This window comes from Artemia sp. Qi Xiang Cuo, chromosome 7, assembly GCF_049724085.1.
Source record: "Artemia sp. Qi Xiang Cuo chromosome 7, ASM4972408v1, whole genome shotgun sequence".
In the NCBI taxonomy this organism is placed as follows: domain Eukaryota; kingdom Metazoa; phylum Arthropoda; class Branchiopoda; order Anostraca; family Artemiidae; genus Artemia; species Artemia sp. Qi Xiang Cuo.
The window spans coordinates 610,159-633,843 of record NC_142800.1 but is presented as its reverse complement, the minus strand read 5'-3'; the positions used below and the strand labels follow the sequence as shown (position 1 = coordinate 633,843).

General features: G+C 33.8%; 1 protein-coding gene across 1 annotated transcript; it reads right to left on the bottom strand.

Moving 5' to 3' along the window:
* Window positions 1-548: 548 nt before the first annotated feature.
* Window positions 549-21,572, bottom strand: LOC148949837 (dol-P-Man:Man(7)GlcNAc(2)-PP-Dol alpha-1,6-mannosyltransferase-like). The gene is made up of 5 exons (XM_089091321.1): window positions 21,370-21,572; window positions 16,042-16,195; window positions 10,840-10,984; window positions 7,466-7,692; window positions 549-1,643 (listed from the first exon to the last, which is right to left on the bottom strand). Exons 1-5 carry the CDS (start codon window positions 21,536-21,538, stop codon window positions 785-787), a joined length of 1,554 nt encoding a protein of 517 aa, XP_088947447.1. The 5' UTR covers window positions 21,539-21,572; the 3' UTR covers window positions 549-784.
* Window positions 21,573-23,685: the final 2,113 nt, after the last annotated feature.

Genomic DNA, 23,685 nt, shown 5'->3' with positions numbered 1-23,685 from the left:
TGTTTACGCAGTTGATCTATAATGACTCATGACAATGTTTATCCCTTTCTTTGTTCTTTATAACTGCTCAAAGATACAAACTCGGGGTGTTTCACTTATGATAGTTGTTATGAAATAAAATTTTTGTCTTATCTTAAGCGAAAACCTCCCCATTATTTTTATTCAAACAGGAGGGGGGGGGGGATGGAGTGTCAGCTGTTGGTATGTAACGCCCTTTTCATAATATTTGCACTTTATGTAGTATGCTCGACTTCCCCAAGTATGTTTATATTTTGTATGTGTACCTTTTAACGTTATGAGTTATGTAAAAAAAAGGTTATGATCCAGTTCTTAATTGGCTGGCCTCAGCTAAACTTCAAAAATATTCAGGCAAACTGGATTTCGGTGCTATTGCAGAATTTGGTTAAACCTTATTATGAATGGGTCTAAAACTAGCTATTTCCCAATTTTCGCTTGAACTAATTTTCATTGTCGATATGCCCTTACTTGGAACTACTCAACCATATGATTTCATCCTGAAATAGTAAAAAAGTTAAAATAAACTGGACTTTTCATAAATTTTCAAAAAAATTTATTAAGGCACGAAAACAATCCATCGACTAGTTTCATCACAAAATACACATCCTATCTCCCCAAAGTGTTGTCAAAAAAGGTTAAAAAAAACAATGTTTCTGGGATAACTGGATCTAAAAAGATCTCTAGACTTTGGAATCAGAAATAGACTTAAAATACTTCAAACTCCAGTACTCCTTGGGCGCAACTCTGTCAGACTCCTTTTTGAAATTCATAAATTCTCATTAGATTCATTTCCTAACCACTGGCCAATGTCTTCCAAGCTATCATGAATTAAAAGGTGACCTGGATTTTCTTCATGTTCAACTTCATAACTATCAAGTACATAATCATTCAGGAATTTATCATTCAAGTCAATAAAAACATCCGGATCAAAATTTTCTGTTTCATCACTTTCAACGTATAAATCAGCTTTCCTTATTACTTGATCATTCAAATTTTCTTTCTTCAAATTTATTTTTGCAGCGCTGTCACCTTGAGAAGAGGGCTTTCGTGGTGAATCTTTGACTTTCCTTACATTTGTATCCGGCACTTCATTTCTTTTTAACTTGTTTTCTAGCGTCTTTCGTCGGCGATTTTTCTTAAAAATGGGCACGTTTCTATGTAAATTTTTTAAAATAAAGATCGACGGTTTCAACCGTACTTTAAATGGAGGAAAAGAGGAATAAGAAAAATGTAGTTGGTTAAAAGCCTCCTCAATGGCAAAAATTTGATGTGTTTCTATAAAAGGCTTCAGCGTCGTTGAATATTTACTTCTGCCTTCAACTAACAAATACTCAAATCTATGCAAACTGACAACATCTAAATTTTCACTTTTGTTATATTCCCAGTGGGGGTTGAGTTGGGAAAATCTAGAGATTCCAGTTTGGGCTGAAAATACGTCTATATGCACACTTTGATTTTTGGGAGAATGTTCCAAGCTGTGAAGCTTAGCTAAGGCAAAACCACCAGGATAGTTGGTACTTGAAACGCTTAGAAGAAATAAGCTGAGAAGTGAGTTGGCAAGTAAATGCCCAATAGCACTTACGGCTAATGTCATTTGCCAATTTCCCTTTAGTCGATTTTCCCACCTGAAAGGAAGAAAATGTTAGAAATAAATTTCTTCACTATTATTTAAGCTCTGAGACGACGATAGATAAGATAATGAAAAACAACAATGAAGCAAAACAGAGGAAAGATTTTCTACTGATGAGCAATTATATCGAGAAAGCAAAACCTTGAAAAAAAATAAACAACCGAAACAAAAACCATGAATAAGCTAGATAAAAAATAAGCAACCTAAAAAACGTGAACTAAAAAAGCTCCACATGAACTCTTTTAGTTTGTTTTTAAGATTGGGTTTAACTTTGGCTTTATTTGCAGTTTTCACCTTTCAGCTGTATTTTTATTTCTTAGAGTTTTTTTTTTCTTGCACTGAAGACGACGGAGCAGAGTTCTCTGAAAAGACATTTACTTTTTCTTGAAATTTTTGTAAGGCCGTGAAAGGGCTTAGGGGGAATCTAAAAAACTAAACAATTTTTTAAGGAGGCTTATTGAGCTAATCTTAAAAAAAAATTACCCAAGTACAATATCCAATAGCTCAATAAAAATCACCGCAAAGTCACAAGAAACAATACAACCATACTAGCTTGTATATAGATTTGACTATTTTGCCAAATCCTCAAAGGTTTCTTAGTGTTTTGAAATGTTTAGGCTTTTTTTTTTAAGTGGCTTCAAATGTAACCTTTTTTATGCTTTTATAGCTAAACATTAGCTATAAAAGGTACATATAATACATATAATAAGGTACATATAATAAATAGAAACTCAATAAAAAGTCCAAATAATTCGGGACAAATGTCTTCCATGAAAGCAATTCCCTGGGAAAATTTCGCCAGGTAGAAAAACTGATCACTAAAATAAGTAACAAATCACATGGAGATGGCGACTATAGCTGCCAGAAGCTGCTTAACAGTAAAGTTTCTAGCTTCAAATTTTCGTAGTATATAGATGGGGCACTATAAAGATGGCATAATGATATGAAAAGTACAGCTTCCAAACGAAGAGCAGGCCGTCCCCAACTTGGGTGGGAGAAGGTCGCAAAGAAAGATTTAAAGGAAACTGGAACTTCTTGGGAGGGTCTTAAGAATGAGGCTAAGGAAGGGTCTAAAACTAGATTGGGATGGAGGAGGAGGACGTGAAGCTGTGTCGACCTCAGGCAGCTCGGGGCTGCAGTGAGTTGTACATATATGCAACCATGATTAATGGGGATGGGAGGAGAGGGTAAAAGGGACGGCTTCTTTTAAACCTCCAGGGAAGACTTTTGGAGCATAATTACAAGGATGGTACCGTTTTATGCTTCCAAGTTTTTCCACTTAAGAAGTGGCACCAAAGGTACTGTGTTTAGTGCTATATCACACTTACGGATGGTAGAATTGATAAAAGCACGTAGATATAAGTAATAGCTTTAAACTGAGCTATTAAACACCTCTCTAAAAAGTTGACGTATCCCACGCGTTCCAGCTTTTGCACTTTAGACATGTCACCAAAAGATCCATTTGGCACTTGCAGATGGTGGAATTTATAGGAAGAACGTAGACATGAATGATATTAGCTAGTAAATGTCGGTATACGATGTTCTGGTAGCCCGATAGCCCCGACCCTTGAGAAATGGTGCAAAAAGTGCCAATTTTTGTGCCATATGGCACTTGCAGAGTATACGGGAGGGGTTCTTGGAAATCTGCAGATAAGAGTTTTGGACCATAATTGTTATAACGGAACCGTTTTATGCTTCGAAGCTTTTCCACTTAAGAAGTGGCAGAAAAGGTGCCGATTTTGTGCTATTTGGCACTTACTAATGGTAAAACTGATTAAAAGCACGTAGATACGAGCAATGCCTTTCAGTGAGTTGTACGCATATAACATATATGCGGGGATACGACGGCGTCAATAAAGTTAATAAAATTTTTCATAAAAGTAAGAACCATAGTTTGTTCCACTCCCACAAGGATTTCACCTTTTTGACTTTACAGCAATTTTTCATTGAAAGTAACTGAAATAGTCAGACATGGAGCTGAGAAAACCATCTTCTTAAGTATTGTTTCCTTTAATAATAAACGGAAATATTTTTTTGTTTCTTTTACCAAGCTATTGGTTGAACTTTACGAACTTTCTTAAAAAGTTAAATAAAGTTCAACTTTTTCCCGTAAGCAATAAAGGCAACAAAATAATGCGAGGAATATGGTTTATTAACTTTGGGGACAGTTTTGTTAACTTTATTGACACCGTGGGAGCCCCGCATTAATGGTAACACCCTCAAGATCCTCCCCATAAATTCTCAAAGCAATAAACGCTTTGTGGCTCAGTCTTTCTGAAAATTTCTCTGTTAAACGCTAATTCAATTAACGTTAATTCAAAAACGTTAACTAATTCAAAAATTTTCTTCAAGAGAAGTAGAGGGTCATTTTAAAACCTAAACTTCAAAAAAACTTTTTCGCAGGCCTACCAATAGTCTTCGTTGAGCTGGTTCCGATCTCCTGATTCACGGCCTTCAGCGGGGAGTGCAATGCGTGGTTGAGGGCAAATCATCTCACCCTTCTCCTGTTTTTGCTCCAGATTTCTCCTAGGTACCCATTTAAAGTTGGGTCGTTTCCAGGGTTGCCAACTGAACATATTTTATCCAAAGGACATATTTCTATGTGCCTGGACACAATGACATAATAGGGCAAAAAATGGACACATTTTAATATAATATATATATATATATATATATATATATATATATATATATATATATATATATATATATATATATATATATATATATATATATATATATATATATATATATATATATATATATATATATATATATATATTTCAGGGGGGGACAGCTCTTTTCATATACGGATTAATTTCTGTTCGTTTTAATTTTTAATATTGCTCCTTACTTTCAGTTAAAAAAAAACTTGTTTTTTTTTATTTAATTTCTTAACGTTTTTGAGTTAATGCAGCTTTGATGTTGGCTCACCGTACATGAACAATTATACCGAATAATTATTTACATATTAATTTTACTTTTTTTGGTAAATGGCTTTCGCGTACTTTTGATCTGACGTAACTTACGAATTAACTTACGTAACCCCTAGTTAATACCTCGCTCTTTACGCCAAAGTTCAAATTTTCTTCCAGTTTTCTAAGAATGGCCCCATAATCACAAATGCCGTTAATTAGAATAAATAGCTCTGATGAAACTAAAAAAAAAAACAAATTAGTGCAAAGAGCGAGGTAATGACTAGGGGGCGAACCCAATCATGTACGTATTAATTTCTGTTTGTTTTAAGTTTTGGTGTTGCTCCTTGCTTTCAGTTGAAAAAATAGTTTTTTATTTTATTTCTTATCGTTTCTTAAATAATGCTGGGAAATCCGGCGCCCCCTTCATAGCAATGTCTCTTCCTCCATGGAAATATCCTCCCACGTAAAACCCGACCCCCCCCTCCCCCAACTACCAGAAAAAATTTGCCCTGAAAACTTCTGTATACTTCCCAATAACCAATATTATATGTAAACATTGGACATAGTTCATAACTTGTAGACCGTCCCCCGGAGACTGTGGGGGTCATCCTCAAAGACAGTTATTGTATTTTTCGAACATGCTGAACAAAATGGCTATCTAAAAATTATGATTCAGCGACTTTGGGAAAAACGAGCGGGGGGGGGGGGCTTAGTTGCCCTCCATTCTTTTTGGTCACTGAAAAAAAGCACTAGAACTTTTAATTTCCGTTCTGAATAAGCAAATCCATCAGTTTTCTGGTCTGCCCTAAGAAAATGTAAGGACGCCAAGGATCAAGAAAAATACAAGGATCTTTTTGATTTTATGCTAGCGTTATGTGGCCTGCCACAATCTTCAGCAGCTGTTGAAAGACAGTTTACGCTACTTGATAACATCAAAACCAAATTGCGGAATGGTCTTCTAATACAAACGACTAGTTGTTTAATGCATGTCAAGCAACTAATTTGGCGTTCTGGAACGTTGCTGGAATCCTGGATTATACATTTTGAAATGCCCAAGAAATACTCCGATTGGCAAACAGCTATCACAGGAAGAAATAAGGCTGACTCTCAAGCTGAACATAATTTTCAAGATGAATTCTTGCTAAAAGACTAATCTTAGACCCCATAAACTATTTTTAGTTTTTACTTGTTTTTATGAGTATTGCGCTTGTATTAAATTTTCAATATATTTAGTGTTGACTGGCCATTTTGAAAGATGTTTCCAAAGCGTCTTCTGGTCAATATCCCAATTGATAAGAAAAATATCCTATAGGTTCTAAGGTTTCAAGATGGACATATTTAAGACAAGATAAGAACATATTTTGGCTTAAAATTACACAGTTTTGGATGATGTGGGGATTTATTTATGGGCTAAAATGTTGGCAACCCTGTTCGTTTCTAGCTGAGCTTACAGAGTCACACTATTGACTCCCTTCCCAAACCAAATAACCATCGACACCAAGACTCGAACCCCTGTCCTCAGGATTTCAAGTCTAACGCTTCGACCACTCGGCTAGGACGGCTCAAAACATAAAACTTAATACAAAACATTATGATTCAAGCTTAAAATTAACAGAAATATACGATTGAATAAAGGAAACCCCAAGCTCAAATAAATTAACATGAATGAATAAATGAGACCCAAAACGAACAAAAATCAAAATGAATAATAAGACCAAACAAAACGGTAAAAACAAAGAGAAATTACACAAATAAGATTACACCCTTGGAGTCTGTAAATGATAGAACGTCAATGGGGCTTTGCTGAAAACAATCTAAATTTCAATCGATGCCTTTCTATTTGTCATGACAACAACAAAATAATACTATATTACTATATAACTAATAATACAATAAGAAACATACTAAGGAATAATTCCGTTTGTGACTTTCAATTTAATTTTCTATTTTACAAGGAAACTTTTTTATCAAATTTACCTTTAGATTCTCATTCAAACAAATGAAAAAAAAAGATACCTACAAAACTTTTAAATTGAACATTGGTAATTTGTGAAACGGTTGTTTAGTTTTCTTAAACAATATGCGGAATCAGCGAGTTAATAAACGATTTATCACTTGATTTTTCCTATATTTGAAAGGAATGTCATTAAAAGGAAGAAATAAGGAATAAAAATTTACTGTATATCCGACTAATGAAACTAGACAGATTGGTAAAAATATAATGCGGTTGTTCTCGAAACCTTTTCTTTTGATATGACAAAATGTCAAAATGATAAAATAATAAAAAAGGATGTTAAAATGATAAAAGGGAAACTGTTTAAAATATATTTTGTTTTCAGTAAAGCATAAATCACGCTCTGGCCTTTAGATGCTTTAGCGAGTAGAAAGTGGCAGCCATACTACTATTTGTGGCTATTGCTGTTGGTTTTTACTTATTTTAGTTTCTATCTTTTATCTTTATGTTTGATACGATTATTCATTTTAATTCATGGTCATTTTGGGTTTCATTTATTCATTCATAGTATTTTCTATTAGTTTTAAATCTGAATCATTATCTGACTTTATATCTGTTCGTTTTATGTTTTAATAAAACGCTGCAGATCTGCTGTTTTGATAATTTCTCAAGACGTACCGTCTCTTGATTTACCTCGCCACTTAACCATGTAAGATTATAATATAATATGATATACTAAAATTATAGATTCTATTATAGATTAACCATGAATAGATGGTAAGTGCTTAAGGGCTTATGGTACAAATACGTTCAAGCGGATCGGAGACAGAAAATTCCAGCCGCAATATTTTACAACTGATACATTGTGCGTTCCAACTGGCGAACCGAGGTCAGGCAGATCTTTCCCCTTATATTCATAAATACAATAAAAAAAAAAAAACTTACAATCTATGGCAGCCCATTGCAGCCGCCAAATCCAGGAGAGGAATGGCATAAATAATAAACCGAAGTTCTTTATGCCCAAGAAAAGAATAAATCAAGACGAATCCAACAGGTGGTAATAAAAATTCGATTGTTCTCCTATCGAAGTAAACGCTAAGAAGCACTAACAGCAATGACACATCCAGGGCTCGAGGCAAGGCTGAATAGAAGTACCAAAAGAAAGGCGAGGTCTGAAAAAGAACAAAACAAATGATCCATAGTCACAAGATGATTTCTTAAAAGAGGGCGGGGTTTTAAATCTAAACCCCCTGAAGTGATCAGTGACATAATTACCAAAGATCGCAATATTAAACCGACTGATTTTCAACTTTTTGTTGTGTTTGGCTAGTTCGTAAAACATTGAATCAGTAGAATTATGGCGTCAGGCATGCCTCAGCTTTGGAACTTTGTGATACTAAAATATTTGGCCTGTATTAAGCTACGTTTTCATTCTTTTATGATATCCACTCAAAATATCTTGGATCTAATAGTTGTACTTTTTGGCTGGTATAGTGGTAAAAAACACTTCCAGCCACTTTTGCGTAATTTCTGTCTGGGAAGTATCACAAGTATCTTTGCAAGAACGGCACAAATGGGTGCCGAAAGGCTTTACTTATTCATTTTTTTATCTTGGTTGTCAAACCCATAGAAATCATACATAAACTACAAAAACAGTCAGGTAATGTTTCAGAAGAAACTAGCGACTATCATACTTCTCTCCAATTTTTTTATTTAGCTCCACAAAATACAAGCTATAAGGCCTAAAATATAACAGGTTTTAAATCCAAGACCCCCCCCCCCGTTCACTCAAAAATAAGCTCGGATTTGAACTTTCCAGATATCTTGATAATTGGTTGCACTGGTTTCCAATTCATTGTAACAACAGTGAATTCAATATTAAATAAGATTAGAATAATAAGATTTTGAGCTTTAAGAATAATTGTCTCTAACTCTTTCTTGATTGGCTAAGTTCTATCGTGCTTTTCAAAAACTAACACACAAGTACTTGTCCAATAAGAGAGTCATACTTCCTCCCACCATTATACCCGTGCCATTTAAACATTTTTGCCTCTCAATTACTCGGACTATCTGTCTTGGCTTTTTTCCTACAATTAGTCTTGTTTTGATGCCTACTGCCGAATACTTGATTTTCAATATAAAATCAACGGTAATTCAAAAACGATAATTTTTATGATGTTTATGATAACAAAGATAACAATCGTGAATGCGTAAAAAATATATGGAACAACGGAGAATCTTTTTTTTTATACAAGACAGTGGAACGCAACTTTTAAATGAATATTTCGGCCCTATGTCCAAGGGCCGTCCTCAGCAAGACGAAAATATATAAAACCAAAAAGATTCACAACAACGTGTGACCAATAAAACCAAAAATTAAAAAATCTTTCAAAGCAGCCCTAGCATCCTTACTTCAGCGAAGTTCAACCAGGACTGATAAAAAGTAAGTTAAACAAGGCGATTCAATGAGATGAAAGAAAAATAATTTAAAAACACGTTCTTATTGTTGATCCAACGTGTTAAATTATTAAATTATGTTTATATTATTAAATATATATATATATATATATATATATATATATATATATATATATATATATATATATATATATATATATATATATATATATATATATATATATATATATATATATATATATATATATATATATATATATATATATATATATATATATATATATATATATATATATATATATATATATATATATATATATATATATATATATATATATATATATATATATATATATATATATATATATATATCAAAAGAATCGCATTTGTATGTTGATTTAAAACGTTTAAGTTTCATTAGGTTTAGTCTTACCCATCAAGGTTTACGAGCCTGAGAAAATTTGCCTTATTTTCGAAAAAGGGGGGAAACACACCCTAACAATAAAGAATCTTAATGAAAATCACACCATAAGATTCAGCGTATTAGAGAACCATACTGTAGAGGTTTCAAACTCCTATCTGCATAAATGTGAAATTTATATTTTTTACCAGAAGAAAGATCATGGATGCATGTTTATTTGCTGTTTTTTTCCCCATGGGTGATAGTATCGATCCAGTTGTCCAATAATATCGGGAGAGGGCTCATTCAAACGAAAATCAAAATTTTTACTGCCCTTCTTAAGCCATCAAAACATTGGAGGGCAACTAGCCCCCTCCCACTCCCCATTTTTTTCTCAAAATCGTCCGATCAAAATTTTCAGATAGCCATTTTGTTCAGCATAGTTGAAAGGCCGAATAACAAAGCCTTTGAAGATATCATGATCCTCCACAGCCCCTGAGGAAAGCTCTTTAAGTTAAAGAATTTGCCCATTGTTTACGTATAGTTTTTTTGTTATGGGAACTATGCATATATTTTTCAGATGGGGGGGGGGAGGCGATTTTCTGCTGGAGGGATTTTCCACGGGGATAATTTTCCATAGGGAGGGAAGTTTCCAGGGAGTGAATTTTACACTGGGGAATATTCCAGAATTCCTATACCAAAATCGTCTTATGTCTTGCTTTCTCTTTGCCAACTCAATTTTACGCGTGGAGATGTTAAGAGTAATTGTCCGGAGTAAATTCTCACCAAGATTAAATTGTATAGAGAATAAATCCATGAGGAGGAGGAATTTTCCAAAAGCGATCAGAAATTAAATAAAAAAACAGGTTTAATTCAACTGAAAGTAAGGAGCAACATTAAAACTTAAAACGAACAGAAATTGTTACGTATATGAGAGGGGATGCTGTTCCTCAACACCTCACTCCTTACTCTAAAGCTTTTCTGCTATCTTTTATGCTATTTTAACCAATAAATCGTATTCTATTCTATTTTAAAGTTTGAATTATGTCCCAACTCTCTAAGAACCACTCCTGAAACACTATACTCGTTTAATTAGAACAATAAGAATCTTTTTTAAAAGTACTAAAACACTTTAGCGTATAGAACGAGGTTTCGAGGAAGAGCAACTCTCATATACGTAATAATTTCTGTTCGTTTTAAGTTTTAATGTTGCTCCTTACTTTCAGTTGAAAGAATTTGTTTTTTTTATTTAATCGTTGGCAAATTCGACAAGATACATTTGAAACTAAATTAATTTGATTTTCCTTTGGCTGACTAATAGCGACAGTATCGTAAGTGCAGTACACTTGCAATATGATATTATTTATTGCAAAATTCCAAGAATTAAGTTTAATTGTTTGACAGTTGTAAGGTCCCCAAACTAATTCCTCTGTGTTGTCATCATCACATAATTAAAGCCAAATCAAAACTAAAATAATTCTTTAAGAAACATTTTACATACCCCCCAGTCTGAGCTTTTATTCTCGACAATGTTAAACCAGAGAACCTCTCCTTCAGGCCATAGCAATCGCTTCCGAAATATAGAATCGATCATAATGGTGGCTGCTAGAGAGACTACGCCACACGGTACAGCAATCCTAATTGCCCTGAAATAAAAGGAGGAAAAATTCCAAGGTATAACAAATATAAGGAATAAAATAGCGTATGTTCCTTCAAATGTGTGATAATTCTTGAAATCAATAAATACACTAAATTTTATAAGAAACTAATCATAGGGAATAAATAGTCAAGACGAAACACACAATAGATCACAGCTATTCCTAGTTCAGTTAATATAGTTACATCTTTTTCATAGACAGTGCAATAGCGCCGCATAAGTAAAGAGCGATGTGAGCAAAATGTATTATTTTTTTTTTTCACCAAGACACTTCGTATAAGAGTTGTAGAAACTTCGAAAAGGGCTCATTCGATTGGAAATTGAAGAGGTTAGTACCTTTTTTAAAAGCCAAAATTAATTAGAGTGCTACCAGCCCCCATGACACGCCCATCATTTCCCCAAACACATCCAGTCAAAATTTTGATATAGTCATTTTGTTAAGCGTAGTTGAAAGATCCAGAAACTATATTTTTGGGTTGACAGCCCCTCTACAGCCCTCAGCATAAGGGTTGTAAGTTACGCCCTGAGGGGATGTAAGGTTTTTATGGAAAGGATAGTCGTATAAACTTCAGATGGGGCTCATTGGACTGGAGATCATAAGTTCTAGCGGCCTTTTTAAGAGTCATAGTGACGGGAGGGCAGCCACCCCCCCCCCTTCACGTTGTATTTTCCCCGAATGCATCCAATAGAAATTTTGAGATGGCCATTTTTTGTCGTAAAAACTTCAAAAAGGGCTCGTTTGATTGGAAATTGAAGGTGCTAAAAGGGCTAGTGCCCTTATTAATAATCAAAAGTGATTGGAGGGTAACCCCCAACCCCCCGCACGGCCATTATTTCTCCAAACACATCCAATCAAAATTATGAGATAGCCATTTTGTTCAGCGTAGTTAAAAGGCCTGGAAATTATGTCTTTAAGGATGACAACAGACCCCAGCCCTCAGCGCAAGGGTAGTAAGTCATGCCCCAAGGGCATATAAGGTTTTTTATAGAAAGGGTGGTCGTATTAACTTTGGATACGGCTCATTGGATTGGAAATCAGAAGTTCCAGTGCCCTTTTAAGAGTCAAAGTGATCGGAGGGAGCGCCCCCCCCCACGTCGTATTTTCCCCAAATGTATCCGATAGAAATTTTGAGATAGACATTTGTTCAAAAATCGTCAAAAGATCATATAACAACGCCTTTGTGGTTGACAGAATCCGCCAAAGTCTGGGGGTATGGGTTGTGAGTTATGCCCCAAGGGATAAGTTTTTATGGATGGGGTGGTCGTGTGAACTATAGAAGAGTCTCATTTGATTGGAAAATGTATAATCCTAGTTCCCTTGCAAGAGTCAAAAGTGATGAAGCAACTAGCCCCCTCCCCACTCCCTGACATCCTCATTTCCCAAAACGCATTCAATTGAAGTTGTGAGATAGTCATTTTGTTACTTATAGTCCAAAAACCATACAAGAATGTCTATATGGTGGAAACACACCCTAGAGCCCAGGGGAAAGGGTTGTAAGTTATAACCTGGGCCATATAAGATTCTTATGGAACGGGTGGTCGTATAAACTCTGGATCGGATGGAGCTCATTCGATTGGAAGTCGGAAGTCTTAGTGCTCTTTTTAAGAGTGAAAAGTGAATGGAGGGCAATCAGTCCCACCCAAGCCTGCCATTTGCTAAGACACATCCGATCAAAATTTTGAGAGAGTTATTTTGTTCAGTATAGGTGAAAGGTCCAGTAATTATGTCTTAGGGGATATTAACCTTCCTACAGTTCTCAGGGCAAGGGCTGTAAGTTAGGCAATTCGTTCTTTGTTTAAATCACTGTTAAAGCTGAAATATCGGAGGGGTAACTACCTGCCGGGAAGTTATTATGTTGGTCGATTCAAGGATGAGAATTTGAGAGAAACCTTCCAGGAACAGTTGAATACTAAACTTCCGAGTTTGAAATTTGATAATGTGGAAGATGGTTGCAATAACTTTAGAAAAATAATTTGTGAAGTTGCTGAAGGTGTCGTAGAGAAGAAAGCTAGAACTGCAGCTAAGAATATTGGTGAAAAAGCTTTATGTTTAATAGAAAGAAGAAAGGACTTGTACAAGAACTATCTGAGTGATAGATCATATGAAAACAAAAGAAATGTAAAGAAAGTAGAGAAAGCATTAAAATATGAACTAAGGAGGTGTGAAGTGGAGGCCATGGATAAAATTGCTGAGGATCTGGAAGATGCAGCTAGACGCCATGATAGTAAAATATTGTACTGGCATGTTAACAAATTGAGAGGGAGTAGTCAATCCGGACTTGGCCCAGTTAAAGATAGGAATGGGGTCGCAATTAGCGATAAGGAAAAAACCAAAGAGAGATGGGCCGAACATTTTGAGAATTTTCTTAACCGAGATAGAGTTGCAGGAAAAAATATAGAGGAAAATGAAAAAGTTTGTGATACCTTGGATGCGAAGGAAGATTTGTTTTGTGAGAGGAATTATCAACAGTACTAAAAGGATTAAAAAATAATAAGGCTCCAGGTGCTGATAGTATAGTAAATGAGTTTCTTAAATATGGTAGCTCTGAAGTTAAAAATGATTTACTGAAGATTATGAATATGATTATTGAAAAAAGGGAAGTACCTAATGATTTTAGGGAAACCTTAATTAAACCTCTGTATAAGAAAAAATACAAGAGTGAGTGTGGTAATTATCGAGGCATTAGTCTGGTCTCTGTAGGTAGTAAATTACTTAGTAATATGATACTTTTTAGACTGAGAGATGCCGTAGACAAAGTTTTAAGAGAAGAGCAGTGCGGTTTTAGAAAAGGTAGAGGATGTGTCGACCAAATTTTCAAACTTAGGCTAATAATTGAGAATTGCCTGAGTTTTCAAACACCTTTGGTCCTCAGTTTTATAGATTATGAGCAAGTGTTCGATTCTGTTGAAGAACTTTGGTAAAGGTTTTATCGTTGTATGGTATACCAGACAAATACATTAAAGTGATTATTGCTATGTACGAGAATAACACTGTTGAGGTTAAGGTAGGAAATGAGGTTAGCAGCTGGTTTTGTATTAAATCAGGAGTTAAGCAGGGCTGTGTTCTATCCCCCTTTATATGGATTACTTTAATGGACTTTGTTTTAAGAAGTAAGGAAAGGCAATGGGAGACCACGGAATCAAATGGGGAGGAAAAAGTCTCCTGGACTTAGATTATGCTGATGATTTAAGCATCCTAGATGAAAGTTTGAGCAAAATGAATGAGGTTTTAGAGGTTTTGCGAGTTCAGGGTGCTAGAATTGGTTTGGAATTTAATGTTAGGAAGACTAAGTCACTAAGGCTAGGAATAAGTGAAGATGAAAAGCTGACGTTGGGTATTGAAAAGATTGATCAGGTGGGCAGCTTCACTTACCTTGGTAGGATTATTAGTAAAGATGTTGGGAGCAGTGAAGAGGTTAAAAATAGAATAGCCAAGGATCAGGGTGTTTTTTTTCACAGTTAAAAAAAAGTCTGGAAGAAAAGGAAGATAAGTCTGCAAACCAAGATTAGAATATTAGAAGCTACAGTAGTCAAATATGGCTCTGAAGCATGGACGCTTCGAAAAGCAGATGAAGATTTGCTAGATGTTTTCCAGAGAAATTGCTTAAGGATTGTTCTGGGTATCCGACTGACTGACCGTATTTCAAACAATAGGCAGTACGTAAAATGTGGTTCAATACCGCTCTCTAGGGCTATAATGAAAGAAAGGTTGAGGTGGCTATGGCACGTTGTGCGGATGAAGGATGACAGATTGCCGAAGATTGTTCTTTTCGGCCAACCATATAGGACTAAACGGAAAACAGGTCATCCCCGTCTGGGGTGGGAGGACGTCATAAAGAAATATTTAAAGGAAATGGGAACTTCGTGGGCGGGTGGAAAAAGGGAGGCTTTGAATAGATTTTGGTGGAGGAGGAGAGTGCGTGGCTGTGTTGGCCTCAGGCGGCTTGGTGCTGCGGTGAGCTGTTTGTAGTAGTAGTGGTATATTCTTACTCGTATGTAATGACCTGAGGAGTTTTCCTTTTATAAAAAACTTAAAAACCAAAGTAAAACTGGTCTTGACTGTATTTGAGATAAGACTTATTGCGCCGATTTAAAATAAACACAATTTTTCGAACAAAATTCTTAAAAGTTTAAATAGGACAAATATAGAAATTAGAATCCCGCTGAAAAAAGTCAAATTTGCATGGAAGAAGCAACAAAAACTTTCATTTTCAGGGGGTGGGGGACTTTTATACAGCAGCTAATTGTCTATTACTGGTTTGTGACGCACGTAGAACAAATTAAAATCTAAAAAGTCATGGAGTATTTATCTTCAGGGCGAGGGGTTACATACTTGTACTAATGGATTTACCCTTTATTCACTACCTACACCTTTTCACGGGGTGGGGGAAAATATGAGAATTTTCAGGGGGTGGGGGGACTTGCATACTTCAGCTAATTGTCTATTACTGGTTTGTGACGCACGTTGAACAAATTAAAATCTAAAAAGTCATGGAGTATTTATCTTCAGGGCGAGGGGTTACATGCTTGTACTATTGGATTTACCCTTTATTCACTACCTACACCTTTTGTGTTTCACAGGTTTAGTACAATTGAACGAAAAGAAATCTATTTCACATATCCAGCGATTACATTTCGTGAAAGACGGTTAAACAAAATAGTGGATCATGCAAAAAAAGCTGGATTAAAAATAGTTTAAGTTTCAAATTTATTGAGTGAATTCATGATAAACTTCTATATGACAGGCTTTTTGCTCTCTTTGAAAGTAGCCGAATGAATTATTCAGGTGAATTAAATGTTCAGGAATATATCCAGTGTCTAAATTATGCACTGAATATTTCAAGCACCTCCCTCTACTCTTTCTCAGTTTCTAAAGCTTAGAAGATTGCTAGGTACGCCCGTCTTAGCTTTGGCAAGAAAAGTATTTGCGAATACGAATTTGCGAATTTTACATAAAATAAGAACCAAGCACACAAGACACTTTTCTGCTCATTAATCTTATTCCTAGGAGTTAAAACAAAGATACCGAATACTAAACAATCTTACCTTTCAATTGTTATTCTTTGCTTCACAAGATCAGAAAGTAGAAACAAGCCTAGAAGAATCGCTAATTCCCCGCGGAATATGAGAATAGCAGCCGCAGATGTGGCAATGAAGTTCTCATGCTTCTGTTCAAACCAAAACTTGTAAGACCACAAAACTGCAAAAATGTCAATGATAAGGATATTTTCTAACATTAGTATAGCACCTTTCATACTATATTTATTCCCAATTTCTAGAGTCACGTACATTGCCAATCTAAGAGAGAACGGTATGAAAAAAAAAATCAAGAAAATACCAGGCTTTTGTAAACTAACAAGAATATACTTAAGATTTTGCCGGTCCCAGGTTTTAAAGTTTAAATTTTCTCGGTCTCAGGTTTTCAAGGTATTTGCTCAAGGGCTCTGGAACATGAGATTTTCTGAATGGCCTATAGCGGTAACTTGCATCGAAAGGACAAGGTATCCTTCAGGTCTACACATTCACCAAGACAGATTTATGATATCGCTTGGACTTTTTCTTAGAGAATTATCTAAACTTGGTTAAAAATCAGAAAATTATCCAATTTTCGAATGGTTCGGCCATTTTCTTAACTTTTTTTTTATTAAAAAAAAATGGAAGACCAATTTCAAAAATGTAATTCGATAGACAGTGCATCCTCATACACGAGAGGTTTCACAAAATATAGACACTACTTTCAATAAAGTATAAGCTAAGCTTTACTTAGCATAAAGAGTAGGTGTTCAGAAGTGCAGAACCTCCCCCCCCAGAAGTGAGGAGTGAGAGGTCTCAGAAGTGAATAGTGTAGTAGGTGTTCAGAAGTGCAGTAGCAACCAGATGTGAGAGGTCTCAGAAATGAGAAGTGCAGTAGGTGTTCAAAAGTGCAAGTGTAGAATACGAAAAGTGCATTCTTAAGCTGCAATTTATCCAGGGTGAATCCGTCAGACCAATTCGGGAAATGGAAAAAGATTCAAACATCTGCCCTCTAATTGCAGACATGTTCTTAAGCTTAATCTCGGATACCTTTGTATCAAAATCCTCCTTAATGTTTGATATATTAAAAAGATATATATATATATATATATATATATATATATATATATATATATATATATATATATATATATATATATATATATATATATATATATATATATATATATATATATATATATATATATATATATATATATATATATATATATATATATATATATATATATATATATATATATATATATATATATATATATATATATATATATATATATATATATATATATATATATATATATATATATATATATCTCTATATATATATATATATATATATATATCTATATATATATATATATATATATATATATATATATATATATATATATATATATATATATATATATATATATATATATATATATATATATATATATATATATATATATATATATATATATATATATATATATATATATATATATATATATATATATATATATATATATATATATATATATATATGGGAAATAAGAACTAAAATACAACCCACCTATTTACTAGCTTTTTGAGGGACAAAATAGGTTAAAAGATTTTTATTCAGGTGCAGAGCTAGAACGTGACAAAAAGACCTAGTTGTCAATTGTCACTGCCAATAGGTCTAGTTGCCACTGCCAAGTGCTGAATCAACAATGAACCACGTGTTACAGCTGCAGGGCCACAAAATCGATTAAGCAATTTACTAACCCAGTCTAAAAATGTTGTACCTGAATCCGTTTTAGAACAGCAAGAAATGTGTACTCGTTTATGTCCATTGTTGTTGGTTTTTTTTTCATTTCCAAGTTTGCTATAAACGTGCCCTGGATTATCTTCACTTAAATACTCTGAGTAAATCTTTAATTATAAATCCAATTTAGTGACACTGTTCGCATTCCAGCAACACCAAGACTGTAGTCAGATTTTAATTGATTTATTTCTTCTTGAGAAAGTAGAACAACCTACACTTAAGTGCTCAGAAAACTCATATGATTGGCTCGAGAGATGTAACCTTACATCATACAATTGGTAAGCGTCTGTAATACACAGCCAATCACGTGAGATTATACGGTAGGTAGCTACAATTAATGTTTTTTCTGAGTACTTTTACTGTCACAATCAAGTTGGTTTACAATGATCACACAAGATTTTTCTAGGGGGAGGCTTATAATTATGTTTTTGCCGGGAAGCAGGTAAAAGATTTTTTTTAAAGTAATCAAAAAGGAGTATGCACTACAGTTTTTTATTTAATTTTTTACACCTTTTGTCCGACGGGCTTTTTGGATAGTAATGTATGTTACCTGCTGAAGTAACACACATATAAGACGAGCACATAATAAAGAAAAAAGAAAAGTCCCAAGATAACACGGAAAACTTATTATTAAAATACCAAACAAGATATTGAGTTAAAAGGGCCAAAGGGTTAACAAAATTCAGGCACGGAATCCAGTTTAAAAAATTATTTGTCAAAACATGAGTTGCTAAGACTAGATATTTCAGGAAAAGTATTTAGCTAAAAAAAAATTTATTCTGGCGCATAAAAATTTGGCGTATATTGGATAAAAAGTTTAAAAAGAATACAAATTTTTATTCTGGCGTATAAAAACTTGGCGTATATTGGATAAAGTCTAAAAAGAATAAAAAGTTTTATTCTGGCGTATAACAATTTGGCGTCTATCGAGTAAAAAGTATAAAAGAATAAAGTTTTTTCTGGCGTATACAAAATTGGATAAAAAATTTAAAAAGTTTAAAAAGAATAAAAAGTTTTATTCTGGCGCATAAAAGATTGGCGTATATTGGATAAAAATTTTAAAAAGAATAAAAAGTTTTATTCTGGCGTAAAAAATTTTGGCGTATAGTGGATAAAAAGTTTAAAAAGAATAAAAAGTTTTATTCTGGCGTATAAAAATTTGGCGTATATTGGATAAAAAGTATAAAAAGAATAAAAAAATTTATTCTGGCGCATAAAATTTGGCGTATATTGGATAAGAATTTTAAAAGAATAAAATTTTTTATTCTGGCGTATAAAAATTTGGCGTATATTGGATAAAAAAATTAAACAGAATAAAAAGTCTTATTCTGGCGCCAAAAAATTTGGCGCATATTGGATAAAAAGTTTAAAAAGAATGAAAAGTTTTATTATGGCGCATAAAAATTTGGCGTATATTGGATAAAAAGTTTAAAAAGAATAAAAAGTTTTATTCTGGCGCATAAAAACTTGGCGTATATTGGATAAAGTCTAAAAAAATAAAAAGCTTTATTCTGGCGTATAACAATTTGGCGTCTATCGAATAAAAAGTATAAAAGAATAAAGTTTTTTCTGACGTATACAAAATTGGATAAAAATTTAAAAAGTTTAAAAAGAATAAAAAGTTTTATTCTGGCGCATAAAAGATTGGCGTATATTGGATAAAAATTTTAAAAAGAATAAAAAGTTTTATTCTGGCGTAAAAAATTTTGGCGTATAGTGGATAAAAAGTTTAAAAAGAATAAAAAGTTTTATTCTGGCGTATAAAAATTTGGCGTATATTGGATAAAAAGTTTAAAAAGAATAAAAAAATTTATTCTGGCGCATAAAATTTGGCGTATATTGGATAAGAATTTTAAAAGAATAAAAATTTTTATTCTGGCGTATAAAAATTTGGCGTATATTGGATAAAAAAAAATTAAACAGAATAAAAAGTCTTATTCTGGCGCCAAAAAATTTGGCGCATATTTGATAAAAAGTTTAAAAAGAATGAAAATCTTTATTATGGCGTAAAAATTTTTGGCGTATATTGGATAAAAAGTTTAAAAAGAATAAAAAGTTTTATTCTGGCGCATAAAAAATTTGGCGTATATTGGATAAAAAGTATAAAAAGAATAAAAAATTTATTCTGGCGTATAAAATTTGGCGTATATTGTATAAGAATTTTAAAAGAATAAAATTTTTCATTCTGGCGTATAAAAATTTGGCGTATATTGGATAAAAAAAAATTAAACAGAATAAAAAGTCTTATTCTGGCGCAAAAAAATTTGGCGTATATTGGATAAAAAGTTTAAAAAGAATGAAAAGTTTTATTCTGGCGTATACAAATTTGGCGTATATTGGATAAAAAGTTTAAAAAGAGTTTTATTCTGGAATATAAAAATTTTGCGTATATTGGATAAAAAGTTTAAAAAGAATAAAAAGTTTTATTCTGGCGTATAAAATTGTTTTGACCTCTATCGACAACAAATTTTGCACGGCTAATATTTAATTACCATCATTATTTTTTACTAATGAAAAGAGAATTTAGCCATGCTAAATTCTCACCCTTAGAACTTCAAATGGATTGCAATTAAGAAAATTGTGCTCATTTGAAAGGATATAGAAAGCCCTAGCGCCCTATCTAGGATATAAAAAAGATTGCATCACAGTCAAGTGGAGTTTTATGGCACAAAACAACAATTTTGGCCTAGAAGGCCGAAACTGTAGAAGGCCAAGAAGGCCGAAGCATTATAAAGTGAAAATTCTGAGATAGTCATTCAATCTAGAACAATGCCAAACTATTTATATAGCCTCTCCATTTCTTCGTTCATCAACATAGTAGCGAAATAAACCAATGGTACACAAAATTATTATTATAATTCGTCATAATTAGTTGATTCATTTGAGGCTGCATTAACACATGTAGATTGGGGTATAGTCATGCACCAGCTGCTGGGGTACAGGTTCTGTGGGTGGAAGGGTACCAAAAACCTTAAAAAGTGCATTTGTAGGTCTAATTTTTCGAGCTTCCAGTGAGAGATGAATGTAATTGAAGAAAAATTTAAGTATAGCATAAAAAATGACATTAATTTACTGACCTGTTTAGTTGGGGGGGGGGGTCATAATAGGTGGGTCATAAGGGGGGTCATAAAGGGGAGTCATAAGGGTTATCATAAGACAACTTCCATAACTCCAGGTGATTAAAAATGACAGTCTATTAAGCACCCATACAAATAACTAAAAACAAAGATTTTACTTAATTATAATAAAATAATAATATAATAATATTTTCTTAAAATAAAAAAATAATATTTTCTTAATGAGACTAGAAATGCAAATTCAATTATGCGCAGAGGCCGAATTATGGCCGAATTTTAATGATTATGGCCGAATTTTAGAACTTCAACAAGAATGACTGTGGTGGGTAAATGGTTTCACCCCACTTTCCACCCGTCTAGCATATAGATCGACATAACACTTTAACAAAAAAGGTGATTTACAGAGCCAGATCATAAAACCGTTTGGCCAAATTGGGCGATTAAATAGTCCTAAACAGACCAACAATTTCTTACCAATAATCAATGCAAAAATATTTGGGAGAGGTCGACTGAGATAAAACATGAAATGAAATTGTGTCCCAATAATGAAAGTAAACCATGAGGTAACACCTTCGCCAAAGTGCTTTTGGGCACTGGATTTGAATGCTTCCAGTGAGACTAGAACACTATAGCCAATAGTCATGCGAACTGAAAAAGATAAAACGAATATAGGTACATTAGGATGCGGGTGCCTTCAAAATGGAGGAGATGAAGCCTCAAATGTTACATACTGATGCTGGTGGTGTATTCTATTCTATGCACCATGCCCAAGGAATATTACAATTTTCATATTATTTCCTAATAAGATTTTTCTTTACATTTCTCATTTCCTTTTATTCTCGTCATTCTCTAAAAATAGCGCAAGTTTTCGTGAGCAATGGGTCTAAAACCGTATTTTCTAATACATCAATGTATTTTCCATCGTGGAATTGTTACCTAATTCTGTCCTTTTTTATTATCTTATTTCAGGCTCAATTGAGCTGTCTGGACTAGCTTTTACCTTAGGACTAGCTTGAATTGTATTTAATAATATATTATACACATATATAAAGTACCGCCACCGGGCTACGTGGCAGGCTTCTATACATAGATTGATATTGCTGCTTGTCTTCTAAATGCAGACAGTGTGAATTTATTTTTCATGATATGGCGTCACCAAAGGTTCGATAGAACCACCCTGGAAGAATACGAATTCTTCCTTAAAATTGTGACCTATTTAGATCGCTTTTATGGCCAGAAATGTTAATGTGCCAGTTTTAATAGAAAAAAAACCTATGCAGTTGATTTCAAGGCCGGGTAGCGGCACGGCTACTCGCCAGGCGTGTATATATTGATTCTTGTTCTTGCTTGATTTGTAGCCGCAGATGATGTGAGACTCTTCTTGACGTCATGGGGTCGCCATAGGTTCGGTTCAACAACTCTGGGAAAAATATAAATTCTTCCTTAAAAGTGTGTTCTTTTTATATCGTTTTAGTGGCCAGAAATGTCAATATACCAGTTGAGAAAAAAAAACAACTGTGTAGCCGATTTAGAAGCCGGGCCCCGGCACTCGGCATATAATAGGCTTATATATGCTGATTCTCGTTGTGAGTAGCAACTTCCAAATGAGTCATCTTTGTCTGCTACTTTTACTCAGGAAAATGGGGGGCTCCCCAGGGAAAACTTATAACGTTGAAGTGTCCCAATGACTTGTCACCAACAGTTCACCTTGTGAAAGCAAGAACGTCGTAACCGCACTATTTAAAATTCCGAGAAAAAAGCAATCGAAAAATCAGTTTTTCTGGAGGTGAACGTATGGTAGATAGAGAAACGAATGAAACGCCAATTTAAAGTCATTAATCAGGGAGACTGCAGCTTCTTCTTCAGGGCATGCTCTCTGTACTGCAGTAGTTGGGTGGTTGTTGTCTTGATTTATGCTTGCAAAAACACACTTGTAGTACACCATATTTAGAGGAGACATAAATCTGTAGGTTGATTGTACATCTTTGATTTTTTTTTTTTTTTCAATAGGAATAACAGGTATGAAATCCAACAGCTTTGGGACAACAATAAACTCAACCACCTTTGTTGAAGAAGTATGATTCCTCGCCTCCAGTTTACCCTAGATAGCAATTTTTATTTCAGAGATCGACTTGCTAGAAAACAGCAGTTTGTAACCGAGTCTTTCCAAGAACCTTATTTAAATTGAAGTTGTTTAATTTTGGAAAAGGGAACAATAGCGAATTTATAGACCTTGGAGGTCTGCTGAAAATCCAGCATTTTGTTTATTTTATGGACAAATTTTATTCATTTAATGTCGTAACTGGCCAGAGGTTAATCAGGTCAGTTACGACAATTTCCGCCTTCACAAAAGTGAAGAACATGCACTTACGATAAAGTTGAATTTTTTATTTACTCAAGCCAGGAGGCATCGTACAAAAAAAAAACTAAACCATTAGAAATCTCGTAAAAAATAGCTCTAGCAGGCTTAGTAACTCAATTTTGACTAGGGGTGTCTGTTACAACATTCTTGCATTGACAAGGCGAGTTGCGTAATTTATGGCATCTGTGTATGTTTTTATTGAGTTTTACGCCGCATTTTGTTGGCGTCGAAGATTTTTGAGAGAGATAAATTTATTAAAAAAAAAAAAAAAAAAAAAAAAAAAAAATATCAGTATTAACAGCCACCCCGAGAAGTAGAAAAACACATTAAATTATAATACAGGACTAAATAAATTATAAAAAAACTAAAACAAATCGTACATCCTATTCGGCATCACTGACCTTACAACAAAACAAAACAAACTCAAC

Excerpts from the sequence above, each read along its gene's own strand:
- LOC148949837 (XM_089091321.1), bottom strand. The coding sequence starts at position 21,538 with ATGACTATTGGCTATAGTGTTCTAGTCTCACTGGAAGCATTCAAATCC. Across the intron at positions 16,196-21,369 it reads TATTTTTGCATTGATTATTG|TTTTGTGGTCTTACAAGTTT; the intron begins GTAAGAAATTGT and ends ACATTTTTGCAG. Across the intron at positions 7,693-10,839 it reads ATAAAAGCTCAGACTGGGGG|ACCTCGCCTTTCTTTTGGTA; the intron begins GTATGTAAAATG and ends GTTCTTTTTCAG.